Source organism: Monodon monoceros, unplaced genomic scaffold, assembly GCF_005190385.1.
Source record: "Monodon monoceros isolate NGI ecotype Baffin Bay Population unplaced genomic scaffold, NGI_Narwhal_1 Super_Scaffold_1, whole genome shotgun sequence".
Taxonomy (NCBI): Eukaryota; Metazoa; Chordata; class Mammalia; order Artiodactyla; family Monodontidae; genus Monodon; species Monodon monoceros.
Genome location: NW_021703765.1, coordinates 52623177 through 52650007, shown reverse-complemented (window position 1 = coordinate 52650007; position 26831 = coordinate 52623177). Strand labels below are relative to the sequence as shown.

At 44.0% G+C, this 26831-nt stretch overlaps 1 protein-coding gene across 6 annotated transcripts in view; it reads left to right on the top strand.

The window, feature by feature from the left end:
• LPIN2 (lipin 2) overlaps positions 1 to 26831 on the top strand; it is an 80444-nt gene that overhangs the window by 22033 nt on the left and 31580 nt on the right. For 3 of the 6 annotated variants that reach the window (XM_029219633.1, XM_029219642.1, XM_029219624.1), the window contains exon 2: positions 21070 to 21270. In XM_029219633.1, coding sequence (XP_029075466.1) covers positions 21079 to 21270 — 192 coding nt within the window. In that variant the 5' untranslated portion in view covers positions 21070 to 21078. Of the gene's footprint in view, positions 1 to 1511; positions 1725 to 21069; positions 21271 to 26831 lie in introns of those variants that run through there. The other 3 variants (XM_029219652.1, XM_029219616.1, XR_003793032.1) reach the window with 2 other exon arrangements.

Here is a 26831-nt window from a genome sequence, read left to right as displayed (position 1 = left end):
AGTGCCCGTGGGCCCTTCACGTTAATGTGTGGGTAGAAGGCAGTATAATGCTTTGAATGCAGGATACATTTTCCCATTTCTAATTTTGGTGAAATTTGTTTTAAATTTTGCCATTTAACATTTTTATTATGTGTATCTTGGTGGTATATTGCTGTAGTAAACATTACCAACAGCCACTTGGTCAAATATTTGGAAGCTTTGTCTTCTGCGATGTTTAGACATAGAGAAAAAGTTTAATAATGTGAACATTATTAAATATCTGAGGATCAGTTAGTATATTGATGAATTTAACTACTTCTGTGGAATGATGAAAACTCCTGTCACCCTCAGCTCTCCATTAATGGAACTCTGGCTGAATGTCCCTTTCCGCCCTTGTTCTCAAGATTGTCTCAGGACTGTAAAGTCGTGCTCTAGTAGAAATATAATGGGAGGCACATTGTCATTTAAAAATTTCTAGTAACATTAAAAAATAAAACAGGTAAAATTAATTTTAAGAATATATCTTATTTAACTCAGTATATCCAAAGTATTTTCATTTCAACAAGTAACCTTATATATATATATATATATATATAAAATTATGAAATTATTTCACATTCTGTTTTCATTCTGTGTGTTTTATACTCACAGCGCATATCATTTGGCCCTAGCCACATTGCAAACGTAGTCATGTGGATAATGGCTATTTTTTTTAATTTTTTTTTTTATTTTTTATTTTTTTTGATAATGGCTATTTTTAACAGCACAGTCCTAGACACCGGCTTGCAAAAAATAGTGTATTTTAATTTAAAAATTGACGTTTTGTCTCTGTGTTAGTGTGTTTTAGGTTTTTAGAAAAATTCACTTGAAGTGTCTGTATGTTGACTTACTAACAGCTGGAAAGGAAATACCAGGATGTTTGAATTTTAGTGTTGTATTGTCATACTCTTGAAGTTAAATTGTTTGTTATTATATTATGTAATGTTACTGTTACAACGTTAATATAACTAATGCTGTGTTAGCATACAGTAACAAATTGTTATTATAATTTGTTCATTATTTACAGTGCTGAGCAGGCTAGCTCCCATTCAGAATTGTGAAAATATATTGGGTCATGGCAATGTGACAAAGCAAAACATTTCAGTGATTTGAGTTCTATAAAGCATATGTCACCTGGCTGTCTTTGGGAAGCTCACTGATGCTTAGAAAGTATATGTAAACTGTGTTCCCTTACATGATTAATTTATTGAAGATTACTTCTTCTTATGTGTAGTTGTTTTGATATCTAAAAAATGAGGATGTAATTGATTTAGGGAATCATTAACTCAGTTCGTGTCCCGTGTGATGGAAGCACAGTGAGGCTCCTGTGCTTGGGCAGGACTTGGTACCTATCAGTGTAAACACGCAGCACAGCCCATCCAATGCCCCTGCTTATCTGCTTCAGAGGGACAGGGTTGAGGCTTTCAGCAAATCTTACTGGTAAAGTCATGCATACATTGCTTTTTTTTTTTTTGAAGAGCCATTTCCTTTCAGTTTTAACCATATTACTGTGTCTGCAGACAGTTTGCCCAGCAGAACAGCTTTTCTGTTTTGATAACTTAGAAGTGTGCCTTCATCTCTGAAAAAAAGACATTCTGATGAACTAGTTCAGTTTTAAGATGTTTTCCTTGGAAGATGATAGTGAAGATGAGGAGGAGAAGGTTGCTGAAGGTGTTTACGGTGGAAGGGCCCCTGCTGGCATCTTGGTGAGTTACATCCACCAGCGTCCGCCTCCCCGCTTTCTCCACCTGGGATATGCTGTGAGGAGGGGGCGGGAAGACCGCCGGGGAGATCGGCTGATGCCTTTTCCTTGGAAAATGTAGCATCAGAATGGATTTTATTAACTTTTAAATGTTGTATTCAACAGAAATCTTTGGCTACCTGATCTCCCTCCTTCACTCTACACCGTCTCTCTATCCTTTTCTATTTATTATTTAACAAATAATAACTTTCTGCCTAGAAAAAAATGAAGTTGCTGCTTTAAACTGAGAATGTTTTTGAAACTAGGTTTCCCAGGAAATGTATCTCGTTTCACATTCTCTTTGCATCTAAGTGTAGTAGTTGAGGAATAAAAACCATTGAAAAGGTTTATGGTTTTTTTTTCCCTGTCTTTCAGATTCTTTGACTGCCTTCACCCAGTTCCCCATCCCCCAGCCTGCCTCTGGTGGCCCTAAATCTGATCTCTCTATGAGTTTGTTGGTTTGTTTTATGATTTTTGTTGTCCTAGCCAAATATTTGTGAAAACTAAACTAATATTTTGAAACTGGCATCTTATTCTGATATGTGATGGGGAAGAGTGACAGCAGTCTTTTTTCTCCTGTGGTGGCAAACAGACAGAATTTCTAATCTTGAAATATGTGGGGAAAAATGCAGATTGTCTGAGTTTTTTATCTAGAGTTTCCTCTCTTATGAGACATAAAATAAAACAGGTCACATGAAAGTGTAAGTTTTAGAAGTCTGCATTAAGGAAACAATCAGGTGAATTAAGGACAATATAATTTAACTTTACCCATGGAAGCCTTTTCTGTAAAAATGATTTGAAGTAAATACAGTGAGGTGAAGGTAGTTTTTAGAAAATGAGGCGTGTACATTTTTATGAAAACAAGTGTAAAATAAACAAGACAAAAATTATACAATTTCTAAAATCTGTGGCTCATAATCAGGTTGATTTTAGTTTTAAAGTTGTGCAAATTTTTGTCACCTTTAAAAATGTTACACATCTGTGTGCTTCTTGCCTTTGGACCTGTTGGCAAAAATGTACTCGCTGGGGATCTCGGGAACTGGTGGAACTAGACATCGTTTGACTAGGAATGGAAGTCAGGGGCTACGGAGAGAGGTCATTTACTTTTGAAATTGCATTTTAATAGTACAGAGTATGTGTATATATGGATTCCTGCGCATTTGTTGTAAAGGTCAGAAGGGAGAATGGTGAACACAGCTGGCTGTGAAATAGTTTAAAAATTCATTTAGTGAGTAGCACCAGCACACGCAAGCCGCTCATCACAGGAAGAAGTTTGCTTCCTGCTGCTGGTGTCTTCTAGAGCGAGGGCAGCGGGTGTTTGGGCTGCATTTTATGACATTTCTTTTTATGTTAACATTAGAACACTGAAGTTGCATGAGTCACCTCCCAGCTCCAAGAGAAACTTGGTTTTTCTGAATGGCTGGTGTTCAGGACACGGGATTTGCTATCGGCTTAATGAGCTGTGCTGATTGTGTAGGGGACTTTGTAACCTGGGTGTGGGCGTTGAGGGGGAATCTCAGGGTCCAGGCCTTCAGTGACCCCGACGCTCCTTGCTGGTCGTATGCTGTTTGCGCACACCTCCTGTTGGAACGTGAAAGTCTCCATCATAAAGGAGATGATTTTATGTGTTTGGAATGTAAATGTAAAAATCTCATAATTTAAAAAACCATGAGGAAACTTCTGGGCTTTGTTAGAAATGGGGATTTTTTTTAAAAAATCGTATTTCTATAATTTTTAAACAAAAGAATATAATTCCTTTATTTGGCAAGGAAGAGGCCAAGTTATTTCATATTCAAATAACCTTGAAGTTACAAAATAATCTGCTGGCCTTATTTTCCCCCACTCATTTTAAATTACTTTGCGTTTTTTAAATTAGGGCAGAATGTATTACAGGAGTTCTTAGCCAAAGTTGTAATCCTAAGAAATGCTCCTAGAATCGAGTCTTTCTGTGGGTTAGAGCTGGAATGGGCCCTGGAGGGCATCTGGCCGTTCTTACTAGAGGTGAGAACCCCTGCAGGGGGGTTAGGAGGACCTGTTCAGGCCGTCCTCGCTCCTCTGTGCTCTTTATCAAAGGGCCTGCTCGAGTCTAAAAAGCTCCCCTTTTTCAGAGAGAACTTTGTATGTTTATATTATTTACTGCGCGATGCAGTAACATAAACAGAGGTGGAAGACAGCAAGTCACCCTGTAGGCGGGGCAAGTGCCTTATGCTGAGTTGGGTGCAGAAGTGGCCGCCCCCAGCTTGGTGCATCTGATATCACCCCCTGCCTCACAGAATCCTGGAACCACACTGGTGAATGGGTCTAAAACCAAATGCTTTCCTCAAGGTGGACAGTGGTCACAACACTAATTAAATATTTAGTTGCACAGAATTTCATTTCCTCACAGAAATGTGGTGATGTTACCAGTCAGGCAGTTTGGGGGAGCACATTCTCCAAGAATCTTTGTTTTTACAACTTGATTGATTGCCTGTTAATACTGAGATCTCAGATGAGCTCAGGAATTTGGGGGAGGGTAGCTTAGAGGCTGTGGCCAGAAGTATGTACAGGCTGTTTGAAAGTTATTTATTATCCATTTTTGCATTTATGCTCCATCTGTTTTCAGGAGAGACTTAGTGGTGGCCCACTGTTAAAGCACACACTGCTCAGCACTGCTGTGTGGTGCGTGACTGAACCACCAGCTTAAAACAAAATTCTCTTCGTTCAGCAAATATTTATCGTGCCACACTGAATCCACTAGGTGCTCACAGATCTTTTTTTTTTTTTTTTAATAAATTTACTTCTTTTTGGCTGCGTTGGGTCTTCGTTGCTGTGTGCAGGGTTTCTCTAGCTGCGGCAAGCGGGGGCTACTCTTCCTTGAGCGGGCTTCTCATTGTGGTGGCTTCTCTTGTTGCGGAGCATGGGCTCTAGGCATGAGGGCTTCAGTAGTTGTGGCACGTAGGCTCAGTAGTTGTGGCTTGCAGGCTCTAGAGCGCAGGCTCAGTAGTTGTGGTACCACGGGCTTAGTTGCTCCACGGCGTGTGGGATCTTCCTGGATAAGGGCTCGAACCCGTGTCCCCTGCATTGGCAGGCCGATTCTTAACCACTGCGCCACCAGGGAAACCCTCACAGATCTTTTTGTTTGCTGTTACTAATATGTCTGAATTATTTGCTGCTCTGAGTTTGTGAGTAGCACAGCTAGACAGATTTCCACCAGATGGCCGTGTGACGAGCACCTTATTTAGTTTGCCTGGATGCTCGGTCCTGGGAGCCCGGCCGTTGGCCCCATAGACCTGGGTGAGCCCAGGGCTGCAGGTCTGGTCCAGGGCCACTTTGTGCGTAGGATTGGAATTCCATCCCGTGTCTCTAGCTGTCTCGACCAGGTGTCAGTGCAGTCTAGAGGGATTGGACACAACTCCCTGAAAGGATCAGAATAAAATCGTTAACCTTGGGACTTCTCTGGTGGCGCAGTGGTTAAGAATCTGCCTGCCAATGCAGGGGGGACGGGTTCGAGCCCTCGCCCTGGAAGATCCCACATGCCAGGGAGCAACTAAGCCCATGTGCCACAACTACTGAACCTGCGCTCTGGAGCCCGCAAACCACAACTACTGAACCTGTGCGCCTAGAGCCCGTGCTCCGCAACAAGAGAAGCCACCGCAGTGAGAAGCCCGCACACCGCAAAGAAGAGTAGCCCCTGCTTGCTGCAACTAGAGAAAGCCTGCGCGCAGCAGTGAAGACCCAATGCAGCCAAAAATAAAATAAAACAAATAAATTTATATATAAAAAAAAAACTGTTCACCTCTCTCAGCAAAACTCTTATCGTTATATATAATTTGTGTTTTATATTCATATCTTAGGTATTAAATATTCAAAACCAACCCAGTTCTTCTGAAGAAGAGATTAGACACCATTTCTAAAATCATTCTTGCATAGGTACTGTACATTGTCTCTTAGAAAGTAGGGAAAATGTTTATTTGATACTTTTGCTGTTTTGCTGCTTGTTCTAAAAAAAATACATATATAGGGCTTCCCTGGTGGCGCAGTGGTTGGGAGTCCGCCTGCTGATGCAGGGGACGCGGGTTCGTGCCCGGGTCCGGGAGGATCCCACGTGCCGTGGGGCGGCTGGGCCCGTGGGCCATGGCCGCTGGGCCTGCGCGTCCTGAGCCTGTGCTCCGCAACAGGAGAGGCCACAACAGTGAGAGGCCCGCGTACCGCAAAAAAAAAAAAAAAAAAAAAATATATATATATATATCTTTTGTATTTGTTTCTTCTTTGAAGCCTATTGCATAACCTAGAATCATCTTTGCTTAATTTAAGACATTTAGGAAGGGTATTTTTCAATGGGTGGAAATAACAATATGCTGATCTTATTTTGTTGGATATCGTTTCAACTCTGCGACGAAATCATGTCAGAACTGTGTGTGCCCTTGGTGTAGCATCTCGGCCTCAGCCCGGATCTGTGTGGAAAAGACCTTTGTCAGAAACGTGCCTGAAGCCAGTTCCGGGAAGGCTGGAGGGGAGCTGTGTTATCTCTAGAGTGTCAGTCACTTGCTGAGATGCGGCTGAACTGCACTTGACCTGCGCGTAGAGAGGCTGCATTCAGTCAGGTCAAGGGGCAGTAGCTGAGATTGTAAAAACCTTTGGTCATCTTTGTTTTACGTTCTAACAAAGCATGAAGTCATAACCGTAACCGTAATAGACACTCAGAAGATTGCAATTACGTTGGAAATGTCATTCCTTCAAGGGAGGCGGGACAGGACAGGCACACCCCTGGGTTCTGTCCCTCCCTGAACGCTGACGCACTTGCCTACGGTCATCAGACACAGCTTGACAAGCTGCCATTTGGGGTCACTTGTCCCTGTCACTTGGGGTGGCCTGGCCATCGGGATTCCTCAGGCCTCCTCGGTGATTCCTGAGTTGGACGGTCACCAGAGCCCCTGCTGAGCTTTAAGTGTAAAATATAGATTTCCCAGACAGACAGTCAGAACTGGGGAGGCAGTGGAGCCCGGGAATTGTTTTGTCTTTGAAACTGCAGACTGTGTTCAGATTTCCCTGCTACAGGCCTTTTCTGTTGGAGGACCCAGCCTGGATCTGCGTGTAGTTGGTCACGTCTGTCATCTTCCAGTCACTGACCGCCCTCAGTCTTCCCTTTTGTGACGTAAACTGCTGAGGTGAGTGCTGGTCAGTTACTCTGTGGAGCTCCCCTCAGCTGGAGTTTGTCTGTGGTGTCTCCTGATGAGATGGAGGGCATGTGTTTGTGGCAGGAACAGCACAGCGGTGATGTGCTCTTGTCAGTGAATCATGAGGGGTCCCTGGTGTTGGTTCTCTTGATACTGGGGAGTTTCCCTACTTAATATTAAGGCGGCCTCTGCCAGATTTCTCTCCTGTGAAGTTACTTTTTCCTTTGGCAAGGAGTTTATATCTTGGGGAAGATAACTTGAGAATATACAAATACCTTGTTTCTCTTCAAACTTTCATCCTCTATTTTTAACATCCTATGTCTGCCACAGGTACTGTAGTGTTCTAACAGTGGTCTTTTATTTCCCTCATTCTTTATTCATTGGAATTCATCTTTGAGAGAAATCTGTCCCTTCTCCCTACTTCTTTTTTGATTTATATCAGTGTGGCCTCAAGAATATTCTGTAGGTTATAATCTGTCCTTATTTTGTTGCTCAGATGGTTCTGGGCACTCTTTCACATTGGCTTCTGTGTTCCTTTAAAATGCCCCTAATCCTTTGATTTTGAGCACCGGATTCCTACTTTCTGGCACCATGAGATGTCCCAGCCCTGGGACCTTTTACTGGAGGATGGTATTTATTTATTTATTTAAAAAATTTTTTTTGGCCATGCCATGTGGCATGCGGGATCTTAGTTCCCCGAACAGGGACCGAACCCAGGCCCCCTACAGTGAGTGGAAGCACGGAGTCTTAACCACTGGACTGCCAGGGAAGTCCCTGGAGGATGGTATTTAGAAACTAGGATCTGGGCTCTAGGTGTGCATGCTGCTTCTAGTGTCCTTGATTCTCGATCGTGGCAGAGGGAGTAGGGATATTAAACACGTGTTCTAGCCCAGGTGTAAGCACGTCTGTACTTGTCCATCCGTCCATGGAGACTTCCGATGCCTGTCCAACACCACAGGGTTCATGTTAGCCTTGCTTCTAGGAAACTGTATTTTTAGAAGCTTCCCAGGTGTTGGGATTACTCAGACTTGGGGATACGAATCTGGACCCAAAGGCTCTTGTGGCTTTGAGTACTCACTACTGATGGACAGTCTCCGACTCGGTGAATCATCATTTTCCATTCTGGCTTAGTCGTCACTTCTTCTGACACTGAAAAGAATTACTTATTTATTTTTTAAATTTTATTTATTTATTTTTATATTTGGCTGTTTTGGGTCTTCATTGCTGCGCGCAGGTTTTCTCTGGTTGCATCCAGCGGGGGCTACTCTTTGTTGCAGTGCGCAAGCTTCTCGTTGCGGTGGCTTCTCTTGTTGTGGAGCCTGGGCTGTAGGCGCGCGGCTTCAGTAGTTGAAGCACGCGGGCTCAGTAGTTGTGGCTCGTGGGCTCTAGAGTGCAGGCTCAGTAGTTGTGGCGCACGGGCTTAGTTGCTCTGCGGCATGTGGAATCCTCCTGGACCAGGGCTCGAACCCGTGTCCCCTGCATTGGCAGGCCGATTCTTAACCACTGTGCCACCAGGGAAGTCCTGAAAAGAATTTTTATGTCCTTCTTAGCCCTTGTAACTAAGGGATCTCAGCCTCCTAGGAGTAAAAGTCCCCAGGTCTTTGTAGTGGAGTAGAAACCCATCCAGTTTCATGGCTAGCATTCTTACAAAACTTTTTCAGAGAAACTGAGCACACCTGAGGGGGAAAGTTTAGTGGTTTGAATGCAGAGGAAGGCCGTGTGTATATTAATAAACACACAGTCCATGCAAACAAGTGACACACCAGTTGCCCTAAATTTCACTAAAACCAAATTTATCTTAATCCTTGCTTTTCTTTTCGATAAGGCAGTATGCATTTTTTTTTTTCCCTAAAGTGTAGCTTGCTTTCGAAAGCAGGTATTTTCTCTTATCAGACCTCAAGAGGATAAGCCCTTCAGCCTTGGTTGTTGAGGATGTTTGGTTTGTGAACTTTAGGCCTCCACGTGCTTGTCAGGTTAGCAGCTGTGAAGTTAGTTAAAGTAGTTGCAGTGAGTGGCCTTCAAATCCTACTGGATCGTTCATCTGGCTTGTTTCTACCTGAGCTTAACCAGGTACCATGTGATGCAAGTGAAGAGCCTTTCAACCCAGGGAATTAACACATTGGGACAAGTTGAAAATTTGAACTCAATTTATCTGTGATATTAACTAAGGTTCTTTGAGGGCATGAGAGGGAGATGGATTAAGTTTAACATGTCTTTCTGTAGACCTGCAAGCTCCAAGAATATGTCCATTTGTTGCCATCTCACAGCTGTAATTTCAGTTGCAAAAGAGTCCTGATGTCAATTCCTGACTTCTAGGTCAGTGAGTAAATGGAAAGAACTTCAACTAAAGTCATATGTTTCAAAGGAAATTGTATCCTGCCAATGTCTGGACTAAAGTGATAGTTATCACTGAAAATACTACATATGTATGGTTTATATAGAAACTTGCTAAGATTGTGTGCCTTTCATATGTGAAAGTGAGCCAGTCAGATTTCCTGTTTTATTTTCAGTTGCTTATAGTTATCAGTGATCACCACCAAAATAGGTTAGCCACAAGCTCTTATCCAAGAAAGTTTAGGGTGAGAACATGTTCCTTAAAACATACATTTATGATCGTAACGTAATCACATCTTGGAGGCTACTCCTAATGAAAAGCGTTAACATTTTTCGTGTGTGGTAGCATGCGGCAGAATCGTGGCCTTCTAAAAGCACTTATGAAATTCCCCCTCATTCGTAGCCCTGAAAATTACAAAAACTTGGCATTGGTGTGTTTAGGAGCTTGTGGCCCCAGGATACAGAAAGAGCCCGGGCGTTTGAGGCAGGCATATCTGAGCTTTTGTTTGTGCTTGTCACTGTGTAACCGCCTGACTCCTGGTATGTTGCCTGTTTTCTCTGAGCCCCAGTTTTCTTGCTTGTTCAATGCATCTAAGCTAACATTACCTCACCTAACCGGGAGGATTCAGTGAGATGAGGTGTGTACAATGGCGTTTACCCCATCACTGCCCCACGGAAGAGTACTGAATTGTAGCTTGGGTTACAGGTGGTTTCTCAAGGCTGCACATAGTTTCAAATGTTAGGACGTGAGTAAATGAAGAGTTTGAATTGTCACCAGTATAAGTGGACCTATTTTAAGAAACTCGCATATATGAAAATCCAAGCTCATAAAACAGTTAAATTATTACCATTTTGTACAATGATTTAAGGAGGGATTTATCTTAATAGCAAACTCCTCTGAGTGCACTGAAGACACCTTTAAAACAATACTACTCCTAAGTATTTACCCAAATGAAGTAAAGCTATGTTCACACCAAAGCCTGTGCACAGGTATTTTTAGTAGCTTCATTTGTAGTCTCCCCAAACTGGAAACAACCCAGGTGTCTATCAACTGGTGGATGGATAAACAAACTTTGGGACATCCATACAGTGGGATACTACTTAACAACACCAAGGAACAAGTTGCTGATACCTGCAAGAATATTGGTTAATCTCAAATGCATGATGCTAAGTGAAAGAAGCCATATTCCAAAGGGTACGTACTCTGGCTCCATTGATAAGGCATTCTGGAAAAGGCAAGACTATCGGGACAGAGAACAGGTCAGTGGTTGGCTTGGGATGAGGAAAAAGGATAGACTACAAAAGGGCATAGTGGCATTTGGGACGGCAGTCTAGTTCTGTGTCTTATTATCTTGATTTTGGTGATTGTTACGTGGTTGCATGGTTAAAACTATGAAAGGGTTAATTTTACTCCAGGTAAAGTACACCTCATTTTTAAAAATCTGTCTTGATAAGTTCAAGGTACCGCTATTTGAGATCTTAAAATTGCATTTCGTAGCAGAGTTGGCTTGAACATTTAGCTAGTTTTTATGTGCTGATAGGTATAACCATTACACAAAGGTTGACTAACGTCTTTCATGATTAATTATAAACAGAGTCTTAAACTCAGTACAATTTAATGATTTTACTTCCACGTTTCTCTCTAGTCTCTGGTGAGGTTAATTAAGTTCCCTGTAACATTCTGATCTGTCACCTCAGGTACAGGTAGATTAGAACTGGGCATATTTTACACCATGACAAGAAGAGCTAAGAACTAAATTGCCAAAAGCTTCGTTACTCTGCCGTTTGGGAACTGAAGGGAAAAGCGGTGAAGAGTAATGCAGGGATGAGAACCATTGAGTTTCATAGAGCTGACTCCAGGTTTGGAGCAGATTTGGTCATGGGAGTGATGTGAGGGTTGAGGAAAGTCCTTGGGGCCTCCTCCTCGTGTGCTGCTTGCCACACATTTTATTCTGTGTAGTGACATCTAAAGGTAGGCGTCAGATTGAGCATTTAGCTCCCCTTGCTCTGTTACAGTTCTGTTGAAGAAAATGAACGTCCAGGTACATTGCTGAGCTTTAGGAAAATGAAACTATTGCGACCAGCCTTTTACTGTGAAGGCTGTGCCTTGTGATGTTGGGCGTTTTCCTGTAAGTAGACTGGCTGGTAGATAACGATGACCTAAGTGTGTCCTGTGTCATCTGTTTTTCGTGACCGTCTTGCCCAGGCCCCTGACTTCCCCCCAGGCCCAGACTCATCCGCCACAGCGGCTGGCTGCGGGCTGCTCAGTGCTCTGCACAGCAACCTGCACGGATGTCCTTTGTTCTCACAGAGATATTTTTAGATTTACCAATCGGAGGCGGGTGTCATTCTTAACTGTCACCCACGTAGACTAGACTTATCCAGGTTTTTTTGGTGAGATCTTCAGGAGCATCTGGAGAAAAGCATTAAGTTCTGAATATCTGAGCATTGTTATCGGAACGTCGGGTTGGCCTCCACTGTTGGCATTTTTTAAAAATGTATACGTACGTTACATACATATACATTTAAAAATACACACACAGTCTCTCCATCTGCCTCTGACTTCTCTCATTAGGTTACAGTGCAGCACATAGTGTGTGTTCCTCCTCCTTGCTGCTCTGTTCACCAGACCTCGCGTTCACCGCTCCATCCATTCCTTGATCCAGAAATGTTCCTTAAGGACTTCCTCCTGCAAGGCACCGTGCCAGGCTCTGGGGCGACGGCGAAGCGGCGACGCTTCTCCTTCCTTGGTCAGAACCGAGGGTCCGGAGGTGGGATGGACAGTGACCACGTGGGCCATGCTGTGTGGGGAGGGCGGCCGCCCTGGGCCCACCCAGCCCTGTGCCGCCTCCTGCTTTCTTCCTGACCGTCCTTGCCCATCTCTTTCTGACCTTCTTTTCCATTGTGCTCTGGGTGTTCACAGTCTGTTGTGGACAGGCTTTATTTGTTCCCACCTCCTTCTCATCCAAGAAGCCTGAAACATCCTTGCTCCTCAAATAAAATATTAGATCGACAGCCAAAGTAGTTGATGGATGGAGAAGAAAACTGGTGTTGGATTTTGAAGGGTTGTCTTGAAAGTTATTGGACCGGGGACTGTGGTGGAGGGCGGGGAACTGATGGTTTTTGAAGATGAAATAGGTGACACTTACGTTCTTCCTTTAGTTGTATCTGTTGAAAACCTGGAGCAAATAGTTGATAAAACTTAGGCCTCACCTCAGGAAAGAACATATATTGCTGTGGTGGCAAAGTGTCTTCCCTGTGTTGAACATTACTCAGCCCGAGATAATTGTTCACCTACTTTGTAGATAGTGTGGTGAGCTCATAGAGAAGTGAGCCCATTGAGCAGAAGTCCAGATGCCAGCTCAGGAAGAGTTCCAGAACTCCCGTCTTCCCAGCACCCAAGGCTTTAAGCCTTTGCAGTGTCCTTTTTACCAGAGTGATTTTGGAAGCAGCAAGAATAGGCATGGAATTTTATCAGAGGGGCTCTTTTACATGGAGCTCTGCTTCCCTAATCTGGCTCATCTTCATAATCAATTATTAAACTTTTTTTTTTTTCTTTTTCTTTTTTGCGGTCTGCGGGCCTCTCACTGTTGTGGCCTCTCCTGTTGGGGAGCACAGGCTCCGGACGCGCAGGCTCAGCGGCCATGGCTCACGGGCCCAGCCACTCCGCGGCATGTGGGATCTTCCTGGACCGGGGCACGAACCCGCGTCCCCTGCATCGGCAGGCGGACCCTCATCCACTGCGCCACCAGGGAAGCCCTAAACTTTTTTTTAAAATTCAAGAAAATTTGCGCTTTTAAAAACTGTTCAGGATGATTTTCATGTACGAAACATTTTGAACCAGTATAGTAAGTAAAATTCTTGAAGTTCAGCCTTACTGGGAAGTTCCCCACCAAATCTGCCTTTTTTGCTTCCCTAAGTTGATTTCTTCACTCATTTAAACAATATTTGCTGAATCCCAGCTAGGTGCCAGATGTGTTTCTAGCTCCGCCTAGAACTTGTGGCTTGATCCTGACCATCCTCTCCCTTCCCTCCCAGAACAGCCCTGCTGCCTCAGTCCCCTCTCTGCCTCTTCTGCTCCTGGAGCTGTGCTGTCTCTTGCTGGCATTGGTTGTAAGAGCTTCCGAGGTGGTCTCTACCTCTAGCCTCCTCTTCCCCAGTTCGTCCTCCCCACCCCCTTGCCACTGCCTGCTCCTGGCTGCTTGCCCAGATGCCCTGAGGGTGAGTCCAAGGCCTTGCCTCATCTCACCTTTGCCTCAGCCTCCACATACCCTCCCCAGTCCCTGTCCTCCAGGAACCGCCTTTGTTTGGCCTGATAAACCCTGCCATTTTCGCCCCTAGAACAAATACAAATATGTTCTGCTTCCTGAAGCCTTTCTTGACTCTCCCATGCAGGTTTTCTTCTCCCTTTGTCTAGTCTTCCTAAGTCGCCAAAATAGCGTGATCACAAGGTATTATGTACATTAAGACAGCATTTATGCCTCTTTCTCTTGTTAGGCCCAGGACTTCTGCGGGAAAGAGGGCAGAGTTTTATATCGTAGGGACTTACTGTGGTGCCTGGCAAGAAGCAGGTACTCAGTTTTGCTTGACTCTTAAGAAAATCGTCCCAGACACAGCCTGGGATGATGGCTGTTTTGATAGGTGGATTACACATCCTCTGTTGTGTTTTCCTTGAAGGAGTCGCGCAGTCCTGCGTGATTGTTTCTAAATTCAGTCAGCAGAGGTATTCCTTTGAGGGGCCTTTCCTGGATAAGGCTTTCACAGCCCTCCTTTTCCATCCCGACAGGAAGGCCATATGGAGAACTGCCGGGGCACCCTGGCTGTTGGTCTGTGGACTCGCACTCGGGGCCTTGTGGTCTGGGGATGGCGGAGCCCCCTGCCCTGCGGGGCCCTGACCCCGTGCTCTGGACAGGACACCGGGGGCAGTGCATGTGGGTGCACGGCCAGCGGCGTTTCTCAGGGACCTGGGGCTCCAGAAGGTCCGAGGGGCTCACGGACCGTCTGTTTGTGGGGCCCTGAGCCTGAGGGCCTCTCCTCGTTGAGGGCGAGGGACATTCCTGGTGCTGCTGTTTCCTGTTCTGATTTTATAAAGCAAGAATTAAAGGCAGCTACTATAAAATAAGAAAAATTAAACACATTGGCATTCTGCTCTGATGGTGAAAGAGACAAAACAAAACGGAGAGGCGTTGCCTTGAGTCTCTGCGGGAACCTGTCCCCAGGGCGTCTCCTGGGCCCTGGGATGTGTCTTGACTGAGTTAAGCCCCCGGGGGACAGGCAAGTCCCCTGGGCCCCTGCCCTCCGGGGGTGCAGCCAGGAGAAGTGGCACCTTCGGGGAAGTGACTGCAGATCTTGCGGTGGGGGGGTGTGGGGGGAGGCCGGCATATGAAATTTCGAGACTCCCTTTGAAGGTCAAGTGAGGTATGTTTGAGAAAGTTCTTGAAGGATAAGTGCTACTCAAATGCAGAATGTAAGCTTGGTTGCCTGGAGCATAGGTAGGAGCCAGATGGTGCTAGGTCACGGTATGCTAGTGTTTGTTTCCTGAAGTTTCTAGAAGGTTCTGTTCCCTCGTAGCACATTCTGTGAGCAGACGGTTGGAATGTTGAGGGCAAGTTCTTTGATAAAAGCTGTTCTTCTCTGTCCCTCGTGATCTCTCAGGACGTCCACTTTGTGGGGGTCCAGCAGCGGGTGGTGGCCAACCCTGCAGGGAGGCAGGAGGGTGGGTGTGGCTTTTTTGGACCCTGTAATAATCACTTCACATTTTTGTGGCCAACCAAGTAGCATTATGTGAAAATAATGCTCCTGTTGCTGAAAGCAGCAAGATATCTGGGGATATCAAGGCTTTTATCATCATTGCTTAGAACATTCCTGTCACTTAGAGATGCAGTTAAGGACATAGGCTCCAGTATCAGACTTGAGTTTGAATATCGGCTTTACCACCAAGTGCAGCGACCTTGGACAATTCTGAGCCTCCCTTCCCTCCTGTATAATGGGAATATTGATACCAAAGTCCTGGGTGGTTCTGAAGATTATATGAGATAATGTACAGGTTAGCACTTGACATGTGATGGACATGTAACAGCTGTAGTTGTGTTTGTTAGTGGTAGTAACTAGTAGTACCCAGCATTAAGAAGGTAAACTTAAAACTTACGAAACAGACTTTGATTATATATAAGCGTGGTTAACAATGTATCCATTTTTGTATTGATAACAATTTAGAAATCATAATATTTTAATAGCTACCTATGTCTCTGTGGTTACTCTTCCCTAATAAAAGTGATTTTTGATTGAACATGTCCCCTGTAAATAGTTTGGGGGCAGTTTTTGTCGGAGGGGGTTTATTTGAACCCACTTACTGACGCATTCCATTTATACGTTTCTCCTGCATATCATGATGATTGACTTTAGTTTCTCTGATGCTCAGGAAAAGCTGCTAAGCAAACCTTTAAACCTTTGGTAAATAATTGAATCTTGAAAGCTGCCCGTCTATTCCAGATACTAGTGTATGTTTACTTTAAAATGTTTGGTAAAAGTCTGATAGTGGGCACCACTGAATTTCATGCATGAAGGACTGTTTGGTCTGTTGACTTTTGTGTGTGAAGGGCCATTTGGCCTCTATTAAGTATTTTAGTCGGTTACTGTCTACTGATTCTTTCCGTCGTCAGTTTAGTGATCTGTAAGTGCCTCCCGTCTTGGGAGCTCCCAACCTGTTAGCCGGCTCGTGTGCATTGTACTCTCTGCATGTAAGCCTGGCCCCAGACATACACTGTGCACTGAGTGGATTGGGCATTGGTCAGGCCTGCCTGTGCCATAGTGTCTAGTTTGGGATCTTCCATTTAAAGGAAGTCAGTTCTCTAGTTTGTCATAAAAGTGAAAGTAAACCCAGTCATTTCAGCTATTTTAAGGACTAAGAACGCTCATCTCAGAATAGGTGACAGCCAGTTGGGTTGTACAGTCAATCCCCTCTTTGGTGTGTGGTGGTGTCCTTTAGAAGAGGGTGGTGCATATGCAGTGGGATTTCTGGTGGACCTGGTAACCAGGGCTGTCTGTCTGGCATTGGGATGAGCCTCCTCGTGAAAGGGGCGAGTCTCTGTCTACTGAAGAGTCCCAGAATTGCAAAGCAGGGTAGCATATGGCGCTTCAGAAGATGCTTGCTTCAGCAGCTCAGGCTGCTGTACAAAATGCCACAGCCTGGGTGGTTTAAACAACAAGGACTTATTTCTCACAGTTTTGGAGGTGGGGAAGACCAAGATCAAGGTACTGGCCAATTCAGTTCCCAGTGAGGGCCCTCTCCCTGGCTTGCAGACAGCCACCTTCTCACTGTGTCCCCACGTGGTGAGGACCATGCTCTTGTCTCCCCCTCTCTTTATTTATTTTATTTTTTTGCGGTACGCGGGCCTCTCACTGCTGTGGCCTCTCCCGTTGCGGAGCACAGGCTCCGGACGCGCAGGCTCAGCGGCCATGGCTCATGGGCCCAGCCGCTCCGCGGCATGTGGGATCTTCCCGGACTGGGGCACGAACCCGTGTCCCCTGCATCGGCAGGCGGACCCTCAACCACTGCGCCACCAGGGAAGCCCCTTCCCCTCTCTTTATTAAGGGCATCGATCTCATCATGCGGCCCCACCCTCATGATCTTGTCTAAGCCTAATTACCTCCCAGACATCCCACCTCCAAATACTGTCACACGAGGGGTTAGGGCTTCAACATAGGAATTTGGGGGGGGGGGGTGCACACTCAGTCCATAACAGTACTTAACCTTTCCAAGCCTCAGTTTCATTATCTTAAACATATACCTGTAACCACCTATAAAGTGGTCCTGAGATGATAATGCATGTATAAGCTTGAGAATTTGGTACATAGTGAGGTCTCAAAAAATTGTGATCATTGTTAACATTACCGTATTTCAGAGATGTGATAAAAGTGTTTTTGGTATTTGTTGAAAGACAGGACTGGATAAATTTTTCCAGTTCTGAGAATCAGTAAGTGCGTTTTAATATTTTCCTTTGTGCCTTTGAGCCTGGGGACAAGGATGCGGCTCTGTGGGCATCCTTCAGGCACACGTTGCTCCTTCTGTGTGTGCATCTTTACATTAGTTGCTGTCTTTGTCTTGTCTCTGAATTTTCATGTGTCTTCTGTCACTCTGTTCTTGAATTCATTTCCCCCTCTTTTTTTTTTCCTCATCATTCACTCATCATAAAACGTGACGAATAGTTTACGATGTATATTATTTTGCTGTATTTTTAAATCTTTATTTCAAAAGCCAGTGTCTTCAGTGGGGGTGTCCCCCACATGTGAGTGGGTTACTTCATCCTCTGTCTTTTCTGCCCCTGTTCAGAGTCCCGCTTCCCTAGGTGTTGACGGGGACAGACTGGTGTCAGGGGCCTGACTCTTTTCTCAGTGGGCTCTATCGTGGCTCCGGCTGGGCTGGGCGTGTAGAAGTAAAGAGTTACGTGCAAGATTTGGCTTAAAGAGGAAGCTGTTTACCCAGCTCTTTCCCCAGCCTGGATGGGGTGCCCCTCGTCCCCGCTGTGGAGGCACCAGGCCTCCCTTTACTTTGTTTTCCCAGCCTTCGTGATATGAACAGGGTTGTTTTATATCTGCTGAGAGAAAACCAGTGATTTGACAGCCTGTGTTTTTCTACATTTAGCAACTGGCATTTACACGATAGACTTCCTTGTATAGCGGCATATCCTTTGACCATGGTAATTAAAATCATCTCGAATAGATGTAGTTACACTTAATTATGGATTCTGTCCTCTAATTGATGTAAGCTTATGACACATTTAGTTTATAAGACTGTTGTTTATGGCTGAATGTAGATGCTTAAGTTGTCATTTTTCAGTTTCTTTTAAGAAAAGGCCTATATAATTTTTTTTTTTAGATTTGTAACAAAACTCATTTTAAAATTGCCGCCATCATCAGTCAAGCATAATACGAAGACTGATTGCGTGGGTGCTGTTTGCTGTGACAGGCAGAAAGGGTGTTGTGAACACATGTTACTTACAGAATATAAAAATTCCGATGCGCTGCTCTAGGTCGCTGAGAAATACTAAAAGAGAGTGAAAAGATGAACGACTTAGGACCAAATTTCATTTCACTTCTGTTTTTGGAGACATTCTTAACATATAAAAATTGTACACCGTGACCCCAAAAATAAGGAACAAAAAGATGTTTATTCCCTTTTCCTCTAAGTTAGTTGTAGTGCTCTTTTATAAAACAAAATTTAATTTTCCACATCATTAGCCATTAGGTAAATGCAAATTAAAACCAGTATCACCACATACCTGTCATCATGGCTATAATAAAAAATAGTGACAATGCCAAGTGCTGGCCAGGGATGCAGAGACACTGTACCTCTCAGACATTGCTGGCCGGAGTGGAGAATGGTACAGCAACTCTGGTGGCAGTGTCTTTAAAAACTAAGCATGCGATTCCCATTCAGCCCAGCAGTCACATTCCTGGGCATTTTACCCTAGTCAACTGAAAACTTATTTTCACACAAAAACCTGTACATGAATGCTTATAGCAGTTTTCTTTGTGATAGCCAAAAAATCTGAAGTAGCTCAACTGTTCCTCACAAGTGAATGGTTAAACTATGGTATAGCCACACCATGAAATACTAGGCATCAATAAAGAGGAACAAACTGTTGATACATGCACCAACCTGGATGAATCTCCATAGAAATATGAGTGGGAAAAGGCAGTCCCAAACGGTTAGATACTGTGTGATTCCATTTGTATAACTTCCTTAAAAATGGCAAAAACCTCAGAAATGAAGAACAGATTAGTGGTTGCCAGGGATTAGGGGGGGAGGGCAGACAGAAGGCAAGTAGGTGTGTGTGTGACTATAAAAGGCCAATAGGACAGGTCTTTGTGACGATGGAAATGTTCTGAATCTTAACTGAATCAGAGTTGATACCCAATTGAGCTACTGCACTAGAATTTTGCCAGATGTTACCATTGGGGGAAACTGGGTAAAGTATACATGGGGTCTCTTTGTATTATTAGTTACAACTACATGTATGTGAATCCACAATTATCACAATACAAGGTTAATTTTTAGAATATGGGATGTAATACGAATATTCTGATAAAACACTACCGCACGTTTCTTTTTTATTCTCTTTTGTTGATGGTTCGTTTGACCATTCGTCCCATGAATATTTAAGAAATCATTATTGAGCGCTTGATACGTGCTTAATTTGGCCTTACTATAGAGTTCAAATCAATTATTGTAGACCTGAAATCATACCAACTTGTGACTGTTTTAGAATTTACCTCATAAAGGGCGCCTGCCGCTGTATTCTGCTGTTTATTGGTACGTTTTGCAGCTGGTTTACATCCTCAAAGCCAGCTCCTTCTGTAAGTGCATTTTGGAGCCTTGGTAGCATTAGCTTTAAAATATTCAAAACGTTTTCTGGGGTAAAGTTATTGTGGCTCTGCTCCATGGCATTAAACTGATGGGCCTTGATTACTGGGTACGAGAGCAGGAAATCCGGGCACTGCCCGTGGGTGCTGGCTCTCCTGTGAAGAGCGGTGGGTTTTTCTGCAGCAGGGGTGCTGGCAGGTCCCTGGGTTGTCCCGTGGATGGCATTCTTCTAGTTCAGCTTTGGACTTACCTGACAGCGTAGAATGTGCTCTCTGGGGACTTTTCTGAGCACGTAACTTTGAACCCCAGGTAGCTCAAAGGCTTTTGATCTGGGTTTAGAAAGACAGCCGTGCTTATGGTGAATACCCTGCAGAATAGGCTGTCGGGTCTCTGGTTGGGTGGAAGTCGGCTTCCGGATGAGCAGAGCTGTGGGGGGGTCTCTGGTTCCATCTGCATCCCTCCTGTCCTCAGGAGAATGAGTTGTGCTCAGTTGTGCTTTAACACGAGAGCCAGTGTCTGATGAGAGAACTGTGGTCGTATGGATAACTGGGAATAAAATTTGACAGCCCTAGGACTAAAGTGTGGCTATTTTTTCCTAACGAATGAAGAGTTGGGGGCACAGCCCCCCATCCTGTGGCCAGATGAAGCGTGTGGTGGCCCTGCGCCCCGGTCGGGTACCCTTGCCGCCTTTTTGACCCTTTCTGGAGGACCCTTTACAGTCTGGTGATCCTGATTTGAATAGTGCGTTGCAGTTAAGGTCCAAGATTAAAACCCTTTTCTGTGCTTTGAACTTTGCGGGACATGAATATATGTTCTAGTGAGTTGTGTTGAAGCACTGAAGGGATTTTCCTTCAAAGTACTGTTATAAATTGGTTAGACCCGGCCCAGCTCACCAGTTTGTTTGTTTAATCTAGCGTGTCTCTGAACCATAGTCGATTAATTCCGTAGAAAACCCATCTCTCACTTACCTTCCAACAGGAGCGGCGTGATTTCAGGTTCCTCTTGGGGGTGATGGGGTGATCTTCAGTCACTTCTCTGCTTAGCTGCTTGGAGTGGATGCACTTTCCCCAGGTCCCCAGTTGTCTTGGGCAGGAGGGCCGTGTGGCAGTCGGGGCTGTTTGGGGGTCTCTGTGGGTTCTGAACTTTGGGGGGAACGCCTAGTGGCAGCAGGCCCGATCTGCGATGCTGGAAAGGGAAAGGGGACTTCTGCATGCCCGGCTGGGCTGCCTGTCAGCAGCAAGGCGGACGGACGGTGTGGGGCTGCCGACGCGTGGAAGTGTGGAGTGGCCGCATTAGCCTGAGTCGCAGGGGCCCAGCGTGTGCAGGGCTAATCATAGTCTGGAGTACGGACGAGCCATGTAGTTTTAGGCCCTGCGGTTTTTTCTCTGTCGCTGTCATTAGACCCACAAACTCAGCGTTAACATCTCATCCGCTTTTTTTCTTGTCTTTTATAGTCTCAAACCATGAATTACGTGGGGCAGCTGGCCGGGCAGGTGATTGTCACTGTAAAGGAGCTCTACAAGGGCATTAACCAGGCCACACTGTCTGGCTGCATCGATGTCGTGGTGGTGCGGCAGCAGGACGGCTCCTACCAGTGCTCGCCCTTCCACGTGCGCTTCGGGAAGCTGGGCGTCCTGCGGTCCAAAGAGAAAGTGGTGAGTGCGGGCCTCCTGTCCTCCAGGAGGATGAGACGCCCGGGGTGGGGGTGGGGCAGAGTAAATCGTTCCTGTGAGCTCTCGGGACCTCTGTGTGTGTGTTTCTGTTTTGAAAACCTGTATGCTTTTGAAGACAGCAGTATGGGAAGTCCGTCTTTAGTACTGTTTTTGAAGTTGCTTCTAAATTCAAAAAGCCCTACTACAGGAAGTCTAGGGGGAAAAAGAGGTGAACATCATCTTAATAATCCTATATGTTGCAACTCAGAAAATCAAAACAGAAACTAGAATTGTAAATGGGGAAATCAGGTGTATTTAGAAAAAGTTCCTCTACCTTTTACAGCACTTTAAAATATTTAATGTAATGCCTTCAGACCAGTTGTGAATGGAATAGATAGGCATGCTCAAGAGTACCTGTGTCTAAATGAAATACGTTAATGCCAAATTTGTGCGTTTATTTTGACAAATCTGTAAAATCTTACTTGTAATCTAAAGTTTATTGTAAATACCAGGCAAATTCCCAAATCTGACTGAAACGAAAATCCACAGGCTTTTATTTATTTTAGGGAAGATTCTTTCAGAAGGAAGGTATTTGTGTTGGGTTTGGTTTTTTTTTGTTTTGTTTTGTTTTTTACATCCTCTTTCCTTCAGGTTATGGAGCACTTGGAAAGTCTGTTAGTATATCTGATCTGATATCAATCATGTTAGAAAAAGCTGAGCTAACAGTAAGCTTGGCATGTACATAGAAGTATTTTTCTTTCTACTCCTGTCCCACAGTATCTACTTAAGCAGCATAAGGAGATGTTGTCAGGATTTTCAAGCGCAATGAAAGAATCCACACCATTTTGTAGCACAGAAGTATGTGTTAGAGGACCATTGTCCTAAGTTGAACACATCTGTTTTCAGATTTCAGCTAATAACATAGCTGATCCTATTCTTTTTTTTTTTTTCGGCTGCGTTGGGCCTTCGGTGCTGTGCGCGCGCTTTCTCTAGTTGCAGCGAGCGGGGGCTATTCTTCGTTGCCGTGTGCAGGCTTCTCATTGCGATGGCTTCTCTTACTGCAGAGCACAGACTCTAGGTGCGCAGGCTTCAGTAGTTGTGGCGCGCAGGTTTCAGTAGTTGTGGCGCGCAGGCTCTAGAGCGCAGGCTCAGTAGTTGTGGCGCACGGGCTTAGTTGCTCCACGGCATGTGGGATCTTCCCAGACCAGCGCTCGAACCTGTGTCCCCTGCATTGGCAGGCGGATTCTTAACCACCGGGCCACCAGGGAAGTCCCTGATCTTATTCTTTAAAATAGAAATTTCCCTCTATTTTAATTGAACTTATGTTATTTTGAAAGTGACTGGAGAGCCATGTTTCAGGGTGGCAGGGCTTGTGTGGTCTGGCCTCTGTTCAGAGTCACTTCGGAAACCAAAAGCAGTGGTGATGTACTGAGTGAGTTGGAAACTTTCCATTGCAAAACAGTGTTCAGCCACAGTTTAGCTTCTCCAGAATTTTTTCTTTCTTCTGGTAACACTAACCTGTAGTACTTTAGACTGTATCTGCTTTGGAAGCATCAGCAGCAAACTGTTTATGCACTGAAACGTCCCATTAATTGTGCCAGGATCTATTTGTAAAATAGCTTACAAGCCTTCCCCACCCCGCCGCCCCTTTCCCATCTATGACCTGGGTTTTTGATCAGCAGATTGGATAAGTCTTCTGGCCTTCAAACTGGAACCCGCAGGCTGATGTATATAAGCATTTGTGCATCTGTAAATGCGACTGGGCAGATAAGAGCTCTCTTTCTGCATGCTGTATGCTTCTAATTAAGAAAGTAGACAGTTTCTGTGTGAGGCTACGCAAATCATTGTGCTCAATATCTTGTCAAACCCTTAACTTTTAGTAGAAGTCTATCCAGTGAGACCCAGGAAAAGAGAAAAGTTCTTTCCCTTGGTAGCCCAGAGACCCAGAGGATATATTTGGGAGGAAATTTGGCTATTTGAACCAAAGCGTAGCACTCCTGTGACAGTAAAGCCAAAACCGTGTCTGCCCTGAGACACTCTGGCAACTTGGACGAACTGTTGGTGTTATTTTAGGTCATTCTGGATTAGGGAAAGCTGTCCATTGACTTTAAATTAAGAACCCAGTTTTCAAATATGGGGACACCTATGAAGTGGACTTGAAATCATAACCACCTTAAAACCTCTGGTTAGAAAGAAGCAATATAATAATTTTCCCACTGCCATTGCTATGTTCTTGTTTGATAGAACACAATACTCCCTGTATATTTCATAACTCAGGAGTTGAATTTCAGAAGGTAAACCTGCACTTGATATTTTTAAATATTTTGTTGATTTAACACAACTGATGATTTAATTACTTACCAAAGTTAAATAACCCAGTGTATTAGGACAGTTTCCATTGTGGATGACAAGAATCCACCGCACACTAGCTTAGGCAAAAAAGGAATTAAATTGGCTTGTGTAAGTAAAGTACGCGAGTATTTGAATGAGTCAGGGCTTTACTTAGAGCCTCTGAAGGTGTTGACAGGACTGTCTCCCCTCACCTCTCAGCTCTGCTTCCTTTTGTGTCTGTCTGTCTCATGCAAGATGGCTGCCAGTATCTTCAGGCTGACTTCCACTGACTTCCCAGAGGGAAGACAGCGTCTCCTGCCTACAGAAGGACCAGTGTTAGCCGCCCTGTCAGCCTGGGGTCGCGTGTCTCGGGAACTAGTCACTGTAGGTGGGGGTGGAATATACTGACTGGCCTGGGCAGCAGCCCCACTGCCATGCTCTGCAGCTGCACCGGAAATAGATGGTCTGGAATCGAGGAGACGAGATCCCCAAAGGAGACCGGAGACATTCTAACCCAAAGGATGGCCTGCCAAGACGAGTGTCTGCTACAGCCAGCATTTCTCAAAATCAGTTCTGTTTCAACATCTGTCACATATGTTGAGCAAAATTAAGGCACAGTGTAGGAAGTATGACTATATGGAAATGAGTGTTTTAGAAACCAGTTTACCAGAAGTAGTAACATCAAAATGAGTGTCCTCTTTACAGTCGTCACCTCGGGAAGCATTTATTCCAACTTGGTGCCATCTCAGAATATTTTTAGTATTTTTCCTTTGTGACCTAAAGAACTCATGGCATACACATTCCTTTAAGTATGCTCCATATTGGCACAATTTGATATTAGGTTTAATTTTTGGAGAGAACCAAACTCCATTTAGAGTCAAATCAAAAGACTAAAGTAGTCGTATTAAGAAATGTCGTATTTGATCCCTAAAAATACGGGCTATAAATATAAACCAAAGGGTTAACTTTGCTAAAATAGTTTTAAAACAGACTTTGAATTTGCATCCTAAAGAAGCGTCATTCCGTTTTCCCAGCTACATTAGATAAATGGGTAACCTGCAAAGGTGAAAATTTTGAAGGACGATATTAGTTTGAATCTTTTATTTTTTATTAAAGATAAAATAACTTTAAATATTTCATTTGTACTGTTTAACTTTAAATTTTTATATAACAGCAAGTCAGCAAACATGGCTATTTAAATTATTTTATATGTCTAACTTCTAGTTGAAAAAATGTAATTAAGTCATCCTGAGAAACTTGAAATCTGGCATTACAGAGTGAATTTAGTTTTTCCCTATCTTCTTGCCTATAGTCCAGAAAAAAAAATTTTTTCATTACTTTTTCTGTTCCCACATAACTTTTTCAGTTAGAAACATTCTTCCTATGATTGTGGAAGAAGCTGCTGTTATTACAGCTGCTTTAGAAACCTTAGATGACACGAGATGCTGTGTGACTTCAACTAGTTTATTATGAAGAAAAAGCTTAAACACTTATCTGAAAGCGTGTTTTTCTTTAGCCTGGGAATTTCTGGCAGTACTTTGTTTTAGAAGAGTTAGGAGTTCATGCCATACGCAACTTTTTTAGCAGTAAATGTTCCCAGTAATAGAAAGCACTAAGAAGGCTGGCTGGGTTAGGAGTTAGGGTTAGTGTTTGTCCTATGGAAACTGCTTCATGCAGCCCTTTCTTTTAAAAAGTAGAAGAAAAATGAGTTTTTTGTAAAATAATCATTTTATTAACATTTCTGAAATTACATAGGGATTTTTTAGTGTAGGATTTTAAACTTACTTTGTATTCAATTCTTAGTTGCCTGTTTTTCTGATTTCCTTTTATAGTGTTATCCTTTTTTTTTTACAGCTTTATTTTATAATTAACACACAATAAACTGCACATATTCAAAGGATATATTTGGTAAGTTTAAACATATGTGTGCACCCATGAAACCATCACCACCATCAAGATACGGAGCGTTTCGTTGTCCTGTCTTCTTAGTCTCCTCCACTCCGTGACAGTTCCTCAGTCTTTGTTTTTTATGATTTTCACATTTTTTTAGCTTACGTTAATTTTAGATGTACAGACAAATTGCAAATGCAGTTTTAAAAGTTTCCATATATCCTTCACCCAACCTCTTCCCCTAATGTTCACGTTTCACGAAACCATAGTTACAATTATTAGAACCAGGAAATTAACATCAGTATAAACCATTAGCAAAAGACCTTATTACGATTTCACCAGTTTTTCCACTACTGTCTTCTGTTTCGGGATCCCGTGTTGCTCTCACCCTGTCTTCTCTAACTTATGGCCTTGACTTCTGTCAAGGTCTTTCCATATGACCTTGACTTCTGAAGAGTACAGAACAGTTACAGTGTAGATTGTCCCTCAGTGTGAATTTGTCCGGTGTTTTCTCCTTTTGGTGAGAATAACACCGCGCGGGGGGTGTGCCCTTCCTGGTGCCTCGGCTGAGGAGCCCCGCCCTGCTGCTGTCTCCTTACTGGTGACGTTAACTCTGATCACTTGCTGAATGGTGTCTGCGAGGTTTCTTGGCTGTGAGTTTACCTGTGGGAAGAGGCTTTGAGACTGTGCGCGCACCCTGTTTCTTGTCGTGCTTCCACCGTGAATTTTAGCTTACACGGTGGACTTTGCGGTGGCTGTTGCTGTGGTGTTGCCCAAATGGTGACTTTCTATTTCCATTCTTCCTGCTCCAATTATTAATTGAAATTGTACTTTGTCAAAGAGCTTTTCTTCTCTTATTTACTTAATTATTCAGTTATTTAATTAGATCAGTATGGACTCATGGATATTAATTTTACCCTGTGGGTTATAGTCATTATTTCTGTAGTTGCTAAGATTGTCCCAGATTTGGCTGTTGGATGCCCCTTCCAGTTGAGTCCTTTCGAAACGCTCCCATCATTTTTTGAGCACTTCCTTACTCTCTGGCACCATAAGATATTCCAGGAGACTCTACTTTCCCTGCCTCGGCCCCAGAATTATTTTTATTTCTCCAAGGAGCCTTGGTTCCTGTTACTGGAGAACAGTATCTGGAAACAAAGACGTGGTCACTGGGTGTGCTCATTAGCCTGAGGTATAATTGCTTGTAGGCCCTCTCAGCCAGCAGAGCTAGAAAGTCCATGTATGTATATACATACACGTGCCCACACCTGCATCTGCGTCCGTCTGTGAAAATCGGGAGTTCACAGTGATTCCTCCCTCTCCAGCCGATCGCCACAGGGTTCTTC